Here is a 13,270-nt window from a genome sequence, read left to right as displayed (position 1 = left end):
TCTCCTTCACAGGTCAGCCCCAATTCGAGTGTCCTGACCAATGGACAGAATTCCACCAAAAATGTTACTACTTTTCACCAAACACAGAAGATTGGTCAACATCGCAGAGATTCTGCTTATCGAAGATGTCCAATCTGGTTGTTATTAACAGTGCTGAGGAACAGGTTAGAATTCTTCTGGAGATCTTTCAAAGTGACGTCAATGGCCTGAAAAGTCCCTAGCAGCTGCTCCCACCCAGTCCCTGCAAGGCAGATGACTCCCTAGCTCCTGGGTGTAACCAGGATTGCTACTACAGTCTTGGTGAAAGAAGGTCAGGAGAGAGGCATCTGAGGATGTCCCATATACCTACACACAGTAGAACTAATTGTCTATGCAGATGGTCGAGACAGTAACATGTTAAATATATCAAACCCACATGTTTCTGGGTATAATGCAGGCAGGACAGTGGGAGCAGCTGACCAACCTGCTTTCAGGATAGGCCAGTCACCTCGCTGTTATAATAAGGCTCCATGCCTTAGATTCTTTCATGGGCTGTGGCATCACTGACAGCTTGCATTGACTATCCCTAATTGCACTTGAACTGAATGGGATCCAGAGTCCATTTCAGTGGGCAATTTAGAGTCAATGACACTGCTGTATGTCTGGAGGCACATGTAGCTGGGCAAGACCTGGTAAAGATGGCCTAAAGGACACTAGTGAACCAGATGGGCTTTTATGACAATTGACGATAGATTAGTGCTCACCATCACTGAGATTAGTTTCAATTCCATCAGCTGTTATCGTGGGATTTGAATGTACATCTTAAAACCATTAACTCAGACATAGGTCAGACATTCCCAGACCTATTTACCACTACATCACCATCTCCTCACGTAACTCTTGCCCCAGTCTAACATTGGCTGGTTGGATTTTACAGGCCTCAGGAAGCTCTGCAGCTAATGGGAGGTGAGACTTTCTGAGTGGAACAGTCAAATATATTTTAAACACTGCTTGGTGGCCAAGAAGAGCAGGTGAACTACATCCTTGATCACCTCCCCTTCCCCAAAACTTACTTCCCTCCTTCCATCACTCCCTCCCACCCTGAGTCTAGTAATGAGGGTGTGTGGGACAAGCCTGTCAAGCTGGCTTCCTGAATAGGAAACAAAATCTGCGGGGAGATATTGGTAATGTGGTAATGTCCCTGGGACTAATGACCTGGAGCCAGATCAATTCTCTGGGGATATACGTTTAAATCCCACATTGGAGCCAAGTGGGAATTACATTTAATTATAAACTCTGGATGTTTAAAACAGGTTTAATTAATGATGACTATGAAAATTATTATTGATTGTAGTAAAAGCCTATCTTGTTCAGTAATGTCCTTTAGAGAAAAAAAATCTGTCTGTTTGAAGTCACATAATGATATGATTGACACCGAATAGCTCTCGAAGGACAATTAGGGATGGGCACCAATCATTGGGAGTACCCATGATGACCGCATCCCATGAAAAGATAGAATGAGAAATGAAGCATTTCCAGACCACAACTCATTTGCCCTCTAAAAAATCCTGTCGAGATTTGGGGCAGTGCTTTTGTCTGTTGTCTATTATTGTTGATCCTCTGCGATCACAAATCCATTCACATAATGATAAATATCATTGCTCCCCCCAGCCTGTCATAAACACACAATGACAATTCCTTGTGAGTACACAAGTGAGATGTTCCAATTGTTGTCTACCCTTATCCTGTTCTTGTAGAAATATGGACTGAATCTCTGTGTGAAGTTCTCTTTGCTACTCAACGTAATGAGTGTCAACTTGAAAGTTGCTATTGATGAGGCCTCGGAAGGGTCAGCCTGAATTTAAGCTTTCATTCCTCAGGCTTCCCCAAGATTCTTATGTGCACGAGATGGCGGGCAGGAAACACATGTTCATTGATCTTAGCCTGTGTTGTACTCGCCGACTTATCAGAAAAGGAGGAAATGAGATGTGTCCTTGCCCCAAGTCTAGAGCAGGTATAGGGCCCAAGGACTTAGTTCAAATCTTACTCCGAGTCTGATTTTCCTGGGAGACACTAGCTTCCCTCTGGCCAAAAGCTCAGTCTGAAGGGAACTGAGAAGCGAGAATGATAATCTAAGTGAGGAATTAGAAGGAGAAGGAATGGTCACCTTAACCCACAGTAAATGAACCTCTTTGCCCCCTAACTTCATCCTTGATTTGTGACTTTTGATCTCCCTGTCCCTGAATCACACACACACACACACACAGTCCCTAGGCCATCGCTCACCAGTAAGTCTCAGACACGCTAATAACCTTCATACACTCATCATCCTGCAGTTTAATAAGCTCTAAGACCAAACATCCAGATCATGTCTTTCCTATACAGGTGTACTTACTTGCACAGCTGGTGATCACTTACGACATCCTAATGGCTACTACCAACTTATGTGACACTGACATAGTTTTCACATAGTTTTGTTAAAACTGTACTTACATTGAGATTTTATTTGGACCCCCACAGGGATTTTTGAATAAAGGAATTGAATCAAATCGACACTGGATTGGACTCAATGAGACAAATAACATGGATAATTGGGGTTGGGTGGATGGAACACAATATAATACTACATTCAAGTAAGTAAGCTTTTTATACACTCAGTCTTTGTGTTAAAATGGCCTGCATGTTCTCTTTCTGTTAAGCTCCATAATGCTAAGCTGTGTACATCAAACAGAAACCAGCTTTTGGCGGTCAATTCCCAATGCCATTTGGTTTTGGCCATGTCCAGTATCCAAGCCAAGCATTTCCTCACCCCCGCACCCCCCACCAAGCTCTACTAAGAGCAACTGAAACTGGAACTGGAGTATATGATGTGGACATGCTGGTGTTGGACTCGGGTGAACAAAGTCAGAAATCACACAACACCAAGTCATAGTCCAGTAAGTTTATTTGAAATCACAAGCTTTCGGAGCGCTGCTCCTTCGTCAAGATCTCATTTGATGAAGAAGTAGTGCTCTGAAAGCTTGTGATTTCAAATAAACCATTGTTGGACAATAACCTGGTGTCGTGTGACGTCTGACATTGTAGCTGGAGTAGATCATTCCACCCATCGAACCTGCTACACTAATCAATATGATCACACCTGACCCTGGGGTCAACAGTTGCCTGCTGGCTCACTGATAGCCCGAGACATCAAAGATCTGTCAATCCCAATCTTCAATATATTCAACAGTGGAGCATCCACAACCCTTTGAAGGAGAGAATTACAAAAATTCAGAAGCCTCTGAGTGAAGCAATTTCTCCTCATCCCAGTCCCAAATAATTGCCCTTCTCCTGACACTTGTGCAACTATCATCTCCTCCAAACCTCATCTCCGGGGGGACCCAGGTTTGCTAGTGCTTCAAGGGAGGGTTTAAACTAGATTGGCAGGGGACGGGATCCCCAACAGCAGGAGGGCAAGTGCAAGGCTGGAAGGAGACACCGTAATCAGAAACTGTAAAGAGAAGAGAGAGGTCAGGCTGGAACATGACAGGGAGCAAGGAGCGCCTGTTGGATTAAACTGCATCTATTTCAATGTGAGAGGTCTGACAGGTAAGGCTGATGAACTCAGGGTGTGGATAGGTATGTGGGACTGAGATATTATAGAAACATGGCTAAGGGAGGGACAGGACTGGCAGCTTAATGTGCCAGGGTTCAGGTGCTTGAGGCAGAACAGAGGTGGTGGAAGGAGAGGACAGGGAGTTGTATTTTTGATTAAGGTGAGTGTCACAGCAGTAATCAGAGATGAAATAATTGAAGTATCATCCAGTCAGGTTTTGTGGGTGGAACTAAGAAATAAAAAGGGGATGATGATGTTGTTGAGGTTGTACTATCAGCCCCCAAATAGTCAACAAGAATTAGAGGAACAAGTATGCAGGGAGACTTGCAGGAGCAATAGAATTGTCATAGTAGGGGATTTTAATTTTCCAAACATAGACTGGGACTGCCGGAGTGTTAAGGGCTCAGCTGGGATGAAATGTGTTCAGTGCACTGAGGAAAGTTTCCTCAAGTCCTACTCGGAAAGGGGAAAACTCGACCTACTCTTGGGAAATAGGGCAGGATAGGTGATAGGTGACGGGGGTGGGGAGCACTTTGGAACCAGTCACCATAGTTCCATTAATTCTAAAACAGATATGGAGAGGGACAAAACTGGTCCACAGGTTCAAGTTCTAAACTGGAGCAAGGTGAATTTTGATGGAATTATGCAGGACCTTCAAGGGGTTGTTTGCAGACAAAGGGACCACCAGCAAGTGGGAGGCCTTTAAAAGTTATGACACGGGGTAAACCACTCCACGAATTTAAACCAGCAATACAGATAAAATTCACCCTGTGCTGTAATCTATTAAAATTCGAGAGGCAAAGAATTTTCCCAAAAGTCACTATTTAAAGTAAAAACTAACAACTTTATTCTTTAAGTCTAACAGAGAATATTAACTAACAACTATTTACAACTCCTTTGTCTTAAACCTATCTTTTACCTCTCCCTCTACAATAGTAATCCAATAACAAAATCCTGATTACGATTTACAAAAAAAAAATCATGTTTCAAAACCAGTCAGCTTTGTTGAGTTTCCTCTGTAGATTTTTCTGTGTTCTTTTCTGCTTCTTAGTGATTCTGCTTCACAGATCTTTGATAGACAAAGGTACCTTTTAGAGAGCAGATCTGCTGACAGTCTGTACTAGTTGGTGGCTTGCTGCTCATACACTGAGTCATAGAGATGTACAGCATAGAAACAGACCTTTCGGTCTAACCCGTCCATGCCGACCAGATATGGCTAGTTCACAATGTCCAGTTTTATACCTCATAACATCGGATCATTTCATTGGTTTTAATATTGTCAACATACTAAATTCAAACTTGATAGGAGTTTGGTGTCTTGGGGCACAATTTAAACTGATTGGCCGAATTTGTATTTCTTTTTGTCTCATAGCAATCCAGCTACTGTTAGCTGTTCAACCAAATATTACATTTTAAATTTTCCAGCACTCTGTGTGTTTGCTAAGTCCTTACCAGCCTTTCAACTCTCTTAAAGATACATTACACCTCAACTTAATAACAATATTAAAGGAAAAAGAATATCACAGAGAGAATAGTACCCCTCAAGGACCAAAGTGGACATGTACGTGTTGAACCGCAAGAGATGGGTTAGGTTCTCAATGAATATTCCTCCTCTGTGTTTACCATGGAGACAGACATGAAGACTTGGGAAGGTTAGTGGTCTATCTTGGGGACATCCATATCACAGTAGAGGAGGTGTTAAATATATTAGATTGTATGAAGGTGGATAAATCTCCTGGTCCTAGTCAGATATATCCAAAAAAACTGTCAGAGGCTAGAGAAGAAATTGCAGAGGTCCTGGCTAATATTTTTGCATCAATGTGAGCCATGAGTGAGGTCCTGGAAGACTGGAGGGTAGTGAATATTGTGCCCTTATTCAAGAAGGGGCTACAAAGATTACCTGGGAACTATAAACAGTAAGTTTAACATCTGTGGCTGGTAAGCTACTTGAGAAAATTTTGAGAGCTAAGATACATGTGTATTTGGAAAGACAGGGTTTGATTAGGAGTAGTCAGCATGACTTTGTGAGTGGATGATCATGCCTCACAACTTTGTTAGAGTTCTTTGATGAAGTGACCAGAAAGGTTGACGAGGGCAGTGCAGCAGACATTGTCTATATGGATTTCAGTAAGGCCTTTGATAAGGTTACATATGATAGGTTGCTCTGGAAGGTTAGATCACATGGAATCCAGTGGGAGTTGGCAAATTGGATACACAATTGGCTTGATGGTAGGAAGCAGAGGGTAATAGTGGAAGGATGCTTGTCGGACTGGAGGCCTGAGACTAGTGGAGTGCCTCAGGGTGTAGTGCTGGGCCCATTGCTGTTTGTTATCGATATCAATGATTTGAATGATTAGTAAAGTTTGCAGATGACATGAAAATAGGTGGTATCATGGACAATGAGGAAGGTGATCAGAAATTGCAGGACATTGATCAGCTGGGAAAGTGGGCTGAGAAATGGCAAAGGGAGTTTAATAGAGATAAGTGTGAGTTCTTGCATTTTGGAAAGTCAAATCAAAGTAGGAGCTTCATAGTGAATGGTAGGGCCTTAAGGAGTGTAGTGGAACAGAGGGACCTTGGAGTTCAGGTGCATGGTTCTTTGAAAGTGGAATCCCAGGTAGACAGGGCAGTGAAGGAGGCTTTTGGCACATTGGCCTTCATCAGTCAGGGCAGTGAGTATAGACGTTGGGAAGTTATGTTGCAGTTGGATGCTCTTGAGGTATTGGTGAGGATGCTCTTGAAGTATTGTGTTCAGTTTTGGTCACCTCGCTACAATGAGGATGTTATTAAACTGGAAAGGGTGCAGAAGAAATTTACAAGGATGTTGCCAGGAGTCAAGAGTCTGAGTGCAAGGGTGAGGTTGGACAAGCTTTCTTTAGAGCATAGGAGATTGAGGGGGGAGTCTTATAGAGCTGTATTAGAACATGAGAAGCATGGATAGGGTGAATGCACTCAGTCTTTTTCCCAGGGTTGGGGAATCGAGGACTAGAGGGCATCAGTTTAAGGTTAGAGGGGAAAGAATAAAAGGGAACCTGAGGGGCAACTTTTTTATGCAGAGGGCGGTACACATATGGAATGAGCTGCCAGCAGAAGTGATTGATGTAGGTACATTAACAACATTTAAAAGGCATTTGGATCAATACATGGATAGGCAAGGTTTAGAAGGCCAAGTGTAAGGAAATGGGGTTAGAGTGGATGGACATTTTGGTCAGCATGGACCAGTGTGGGCAAAAAGGGCCTGTCTCTGTGATGTAGGACTCTATGACTCTAATCCTGGCCCCTGAAACAGTCTGGATTTCAATCCATAGATTATTTACAGCGATGAAAGACATGCCTTTTGAGGAGAGATTGAGCAGTTTAGGTCTATACTTGCTGGAGTTGAGAAGACTGGGAGGAGACCTAACTGACGTATATAAGATGCCAAAAGAGATTGATAAGGTAAATGTAGAGCAGCTGTTTCTCTTTGTGGGGCAACCCAGAATGAGAGGTCATAGTTTTCAGCTAAAGGGGGAGCAGATTTAAAACAGAGATGAGGGAGAGTTACTTTTCTCAAAGGGCTCTGGATGTAGTGGGTGCTGGAACATAGAGGAAATTTAAGGAGGAGATAGACAGATTTTTAAGTACTGATAGATAAAGGAATTTGGGAAGTGGACAGGAAAGTGAAGTTGGGGCTAAAATGAGATCAGCCATGATTACGTTAAATGGCAGAGCAGGCTCAAAGGGCTGAATGGCCTATTCCTGCTCCTAATTCTTATACATGTTTGTGGGTGTTTCTTCAGCTTCCTGGGACTTGAGCTTGGAGTTCCCTCTGTAGCCTGTATGTCTCTCGACCTTAGATTATCACTTTTTGAAAGAGCTTTCTCATGCTTCTGTGTGTACCTTGCCACTGAATTCCATTTGATAATGCCCTTGTGAAATCTTTTGGATATTTTACTACTTATGGTTAGTGCCATTGTTCATAAATCACTGTAAATTAGTATTCAAATGGAACAAGCAGTTCTGAAGATAAATGACATGTTAGCCTTTATCATAAGATGATTTAATATAAGATTAAGCAATTCTTGCTTCAAGTGTATCAAACATTGGTGAGGCTGCCCTTGGGGTATTGTGTACGGTTCTGGTCCCTTTCCTCAAGAAGGAAGGGACTTATCTACTCAAGAGGAATGAAGCAGAGGCCCAGCAGACTGATTCCCGGAATGATGGGACTGTCCTGTCATTTGATTTGATCTGATTTATTATTGTCACATACCAAAATACAATGAAAGGTATTGTTTTGCCTGCTATGAGGAGAGATTGCGGAGATTAGACCTGTATTCCTAGAAAAACTAATCTTAAAGTGTTGGACAGAGTAGATGCAGAAAGGATGTTTCCTGTGAGTGTAATGTGTAGAAACAGTAAACAATCTCAGAACAAGGGATTGGCCATTTAGGACTGAGACTGGGAGGAATTTCTTTACTTGAAGGGGGGTGAATCTTTTGGAATTTTCAACTGCAAAGGCCAGTAGAGGCACAGCCACTGAGTGTGTTCAAGAAAGAGACTAATCAATTTCAGTTATTAATAACATCAGGGTGCAGGGATAATGTGGGGATGTGGTGTTGAGGTTAATGTCCGGCTGCAAGCTCGAATGGTAGAGCGTGATCAAGGAACTGAATGGCCAATACCTGCACTTCTGTTCCTAATGACATTAATGGCATTATATTAATGTAAATTGCTGATCTGAGCCACATCCTGCTGAAATTTTGGAGTTACACATCTAAAATCAAGAGAAACCTAGTACAGGCCAGCTCCCCAAGCAGGAAGCCCAGTGAGTCAGATGGAATGCTCCTGTCCAATGTGGCACCAATCACCCATCTCAGTACACTCCTGAAGGAGTATGTATTTCACTCACAACCTCAGGTTGTCCTCGCAGGTGGACGTCTTTCTGTTGTCCTCAACAACATGTTTTTATTCCTTCACGGGATGTAGGCATCACTGGCAAAGCCAGCATTTGTTGCCCATCCTTAATTGCCCTTGAGTGGCATTTCAGAGGCAAGTTAAGATTCACAAGAGTCACATTTAGGCCAGACCAGGTAAAGATGGCAGATTTCCTTCCTGAACTGACATGAGTGAACTTCTTTACAACAAGCAATGCTAGTTTCACAACATTATTTTAAATAGTCCAGATGTCTGAATTGACTTTAAATTCTACCAGCTGTCACAGTGTGAAATCATTGAGTCATGCAGCACAGAAACAGACCCTTCGTTCCAACCAGTCCATGCTGACCATAATCCCAAACTAAACTAGTCCTGCCTGCCTGCACTTGGCCAATATCCACCCTAACATTTCTCGTTCATGTGCTTATCCAAACGTTCTTTAAATGTTGTACCCGCATCCACCACTTCCTCTGGAAGTTCATTGAACACACGAACCACTCCCTGTGTAAAAATAGTTGTCCCTCATGTGTTATTTAAATCTTTCTTCCTAACTTTAAAATTATACTGTCTAGTCTTGAAATGTCCCACCCTAGGGAAAAGACTATACCTCTCATGATTTATTAAACCTCTATAAGGTCACCCCTCAACCTCCTTCATTCCTATGGAAAAGGTCCCAGCTTATCCAGCTCCTCCTCATCACTCAAACTCTCCATTCCCAGCAACATCCTGGGAAATCTCTTCTGTATCCACTCCGACTTAATACCATCCTTCCTATAACGGGCTAACCAGAACTGGACACAGACTCTAGAAGATGCCTCAACAACATATACAAATTCTACATGATGTCCTACCTCCTGTACTCAAAGTTCTGAGCAATCAAGACAAGCCTGCTAAATGCCATCTTAACCACCCTATCTATATGTGAAGCAAATAATTATGTACCTGCACTCCAAAGTCTCTCTATTCTATAACATGACGTAAGGCCTTACTTTGAATTATATAAGCCCTGCCCTTATTTGTTTTACCAAAATGTAATACTTCACATTTATCCAAATTAAACTTCATCTGCCACTCTTCAGCTCATTGATCCAGTTGATCAAGATCTCTTTGTAATCATAGATAACCTGATTAGGGATAATCAACACGGCTTTGTGTGTGGGAAATCATGTCTCACAAACTTGATTGAGTTTTTTGAAGAAGTAACAAAGAAGATTGATGAGAGCAGAGCAGTAGATGTGATCTATATGGACTTCAGTAAGGCGTTCGACAAGGTTCCCCATGGGAGACTGATTAGCAAGGTTAGATCTCACAGAATACAGGGAGAACTAGCCATTTGGATACAGAACTAGCTCAAAGGTAGAAGACAGAGGGTGGTGGTGGAGGGTTGTTTTTCAGACTGGAGGCCTGTGACCAGTGGAGTGCCACAAGGATCGGTGCTGGGTCCTCTACTTTTTGTCGTTTACATAAATGATTTGGATGCGAGCATAAGAGGTACAGTTAGTAAGTTTGCAGATGACACCAAAATTGGAGGTGTAGTGGACAGTGAAGAGGGTTACCTCAGATTACAACAGGATCTTGACCAGATGGGCCAATGGGCTGAGAAGTGGCAGATGGAGTTTAATTCAGATAAATGCGAGGTGCTGCATTTTGGGAAAGCAAATCTTAGCAGGACTTATACACTTAATAGTAAGGTCCTTGGGAGTGTTGCTGAACAAAGAGACCTTGGAGTGCAGGTTCATAGCTCCTTGAAAGTGGAGTCGCAGGTAGATAGGATAGTGAAGAAGGTGTTTGGTATGCTTTCCTTTATTGGTCAGAGTATTGAGTACAGGAGTTGGGAGGTCATATTGCGGCCGTACATGACGTTGGTTGGGCCACTGTTGGAATATTGTGTGCAATTCTGGTCTCCTCCCTATCGGAAAGATGTTGTGAAACTTGAAAGGGTTCAGAAAAGATTTACAAGGATGTTGCCAGGGTTGGAGGTTTTGAGCTATAGGGAGAGGCTGAACAGGCTGGGGCTGTTTTCCCTGGAGCGCCGGAGGCTGAGGGGTGACCTTATAGAGGTTTACAAAATTATGAGGGGCATGGATAGGATAAATAGGCAAAGTCTTTTCCCTGGGGGCGGAAAATCCAGAACTAGGGGACATAGGTTTAGGGTGAGAGGGGAAAGATAAAAAAGAGACCTAAGGGGCAACATTTTCACACAGAGGGTGGTACATGTATGGAATGAGCTGCCAGAGGAAGTGGTGGAGGCTGGTACAACTGCAACATTTAAGAGGCATTTGGATGGGTATATGAATAGGAAGGGTTTGGAGGGATATGGGCCGGGTGCTGGCAGGTGGGACTAGATTGGTTTGGGATATCTGGTCGGTATGGATGGGTTGGACTGAAGGGTCTGTTTCCATGCTGTGCATCTCTCTGACTCTTTATGTCCTCTATACCACCAAATTTGATGTCATCTGCAAACCTACTAACCATACTTTCTACATTCTCGTCTAAATAATTTATGTAAATAACAAACAAAAGTGGACCCAGCACCAATCCCTATGGAATGCTGCCGGTCATAGGCCTCGAGTTTGAAAAACAACCCTCCACCACCTGTATTCTACAATCAGGCCAATTCTGTATCGTATTGGCAAGTTCACTCTGGATCAAATGTGATATAACTTTACTAATTAGTCTACCACATGGAACCTTGCCAAAGGCTTTACTGAGGTCCAAGTAAAGTTGTCTATTGCTGTGCCCAAATCAATCTTCTTAGTTACTTCCTCAAAAAGCTCAATCAAGGTTTGTGAGACATAGAGTCATAGAGATGTACAGCATGGAAACAGATCCTTCGGTCCAACCCATCCATACCGACCAGATATCCCAACCCAATCTAGTTCCACCTGCCAGCACCCGGCCCATATCCCTCTAAACCCTTCCTATTCATGTACCCACCCTGATGGCTTTTAAATGTTGCAATTGTACCAGCCTCCATTCCCTCACACAATACCACAAATTGACATCCCCATAATATTAGCCTGGAACCTTCAGATTACTAGCTCAGTGACATTACCACCTGGCCACTGACTCCACTTAATCAACCAGTAACAAATTATATGATAGTTATCAATTTACTGCTTCCAGCCACTTTCTTTCCCACCCCAACATAACTGGTACTCCTCATCCTTGGTGCTCCCTTAATCAATTTGCCTGATGTCCTCTCTGAAGTTTCAATATCCTTCCTAAAATATGGTGCCCAGCCCTGGACAAAATGTTCCAGCTGAAGTTAAGTTAATGATTTACAAAGGTCCCATAACATTGTAATGTAAACCTTTCTTAATAAGTTTCAGGATTGCACACACAACAGATAGAGGAGAGACAATGGACTGAATCTTAATGGGCTTTTCTTTTTGGTGATGTGTTAGTTTTTAGGAGTTGCCAATCAGGATGGCGCCTGCTGGTGAAGTCAGTGTAAGTCTTGCTCATGGAATCTTTTTATTACTGTTTAGGTTTTGGGCCCCCGGTGAACCAAAAGACCTTGGGAGTTATGAAGCTTGTGGCGGTATGAAGAGTGATGGGAGATGGAATGTCTACTCGTGTAGTCAGAAACTGAACTACATTTGTGAACGCCCAGTTTTCTGTCATTTCAAATAACGTGCTGCCCAGTCATCAGGGAAAAACCTGAACTTATTTTTGTTTCCATGTCTACCTTCTGATTTTAGATATGAATCTTGGCCTCACCACTCAGGCTAACTCCCTTGCCCAAGGTACAATAACCTCTAATCTCTTTAATTTCAGTTGTTCAAAATACCAAAACAAACAGCACATCTTACCCCTACCTTTAAGGCACATCAGAAAGAAATACATGACAGAGTTTAATTCTGCCTGTTTTTTTTCCTGCCTAGAAAACTTATTTCAACCAATTTTATTGTATTATTCTGCTTAATGTTGTGCTTTAGTAATTGTCTGAACCAGGAATGTGTGTGTCTGTGAGAATTTTACATTTTCTATTCAATGTCCATTCTGCCAGAGATGAGCATGTGCTATAAATTCTGAACACCAGCCACTTCATGGCAAGCTTAGCTTTCTGTTTGTATTCACCCTCCTCAAGTATTTTCCAAGTTGCAGATCTTTTTTGGGGAATCCAAGCAAAGAAGGGTCACCACAGCTATCTAATGACACCTCCTCCCTGCTCTGAGGCACCAGGGCATTTTTGCTCTTCATCTTTTGAATTCTGGAGCCCAGGCTGTGAGTGCTAGTTATGCTGGAACAAAACATCAGCTGACTCCACTGCAAAATCCTCCCTGATGCCTTTTCTCATTTTGAATCTGGAATAGCCCCTCTATGTGATAAATGTGTGCAAGAATTTAAACCTTTGCTTGTTTGGAATGTTTACAGTGTGGATCAGACCACTTCAAATAAAACAAAACACAGTTCTTTCATTTTATTGTCTTGTGGTCAGAACAGAAATGTTAGCCTGAGAGCAAGGTGATTTATTGAAAAGACAAGCAACTGGAAGGTAACGGTCATTCCTACAGACAGAATAAAGGTGCTCCATAAGGTGGTCGCCCAGTCAGTATTCATCTCGCCAGCATAAAGGATACCATACTCTGAACAGTGAGTAAAGTAGACAATATTCAAATATGTAAGCTATTGCTGCTTCACCTAGAATGTGTGTACTGGTCATTGGAGAGTGAAAATGGAGAAATATTAACAGTTGCTAACTCTATTGTACAAAAAATCACATAATTACAGGATACAATTCTAAAGGGAGTGCATGAGTGGAGGGACTTGGCTGTA

At 42.5% G+C, this 13,270-nt stretch overlaps 1 protein-coding gene across 2 annotated transcripts in view; it reads left to right on the top strand.

Moving 5' to 3' along the window:
* Positions 1-12,912, top strand: part of LOC140467963 (C-type lectin domain family 10 member A-like) — an 88,679-nt gene extending 75,767 nt beyond the window's left edge. For both annotated transcript variants that reach the window (XM_072564057.1, XM_072564056.1), the window contains 3 exons: positions 13-164; positions 2,500-2,612; positions 11,980-12,912. In XM_072564057.1, the coding sequence (XP_072420158.1) occupies positions 13-164; positions 2,500-2,612; positions 11,980-12,124 (410 nt within the window). In that variant the 3' untranslated portion in view covers positions 12,125-12,912. The remainder of the gene's footprint in view (positions 1-12; positions 165-2,499; positions 2,613-11,979) is intronic.
* The last annotated feature ends 358 nt before the right edge of the window (positions 12,913-13,270 follow it).

The sequence above is a fragment of the Chiloscyllium punctatum genome, chromosome 46 (assembly GCF_047496795.1).
Source record: "Chiloscyllium punctatum isolate Juve2018m chromosome 46, sChiPun1.3, whole genome shotgun sequence".
NCBI classification, from domain to species: Eukaryota; Metazoa; Chordata; class Chondrichthyes; order Orectolobiformes; family Hemiscylliidae; genus Chiloscyllium; species Chiloscyllium punctatum.
The sequence above is the reverse complement of the archived record's forward strand: the minus strand, read 5'-3'. Positions and strand labels throughout refer to the sequence as shown.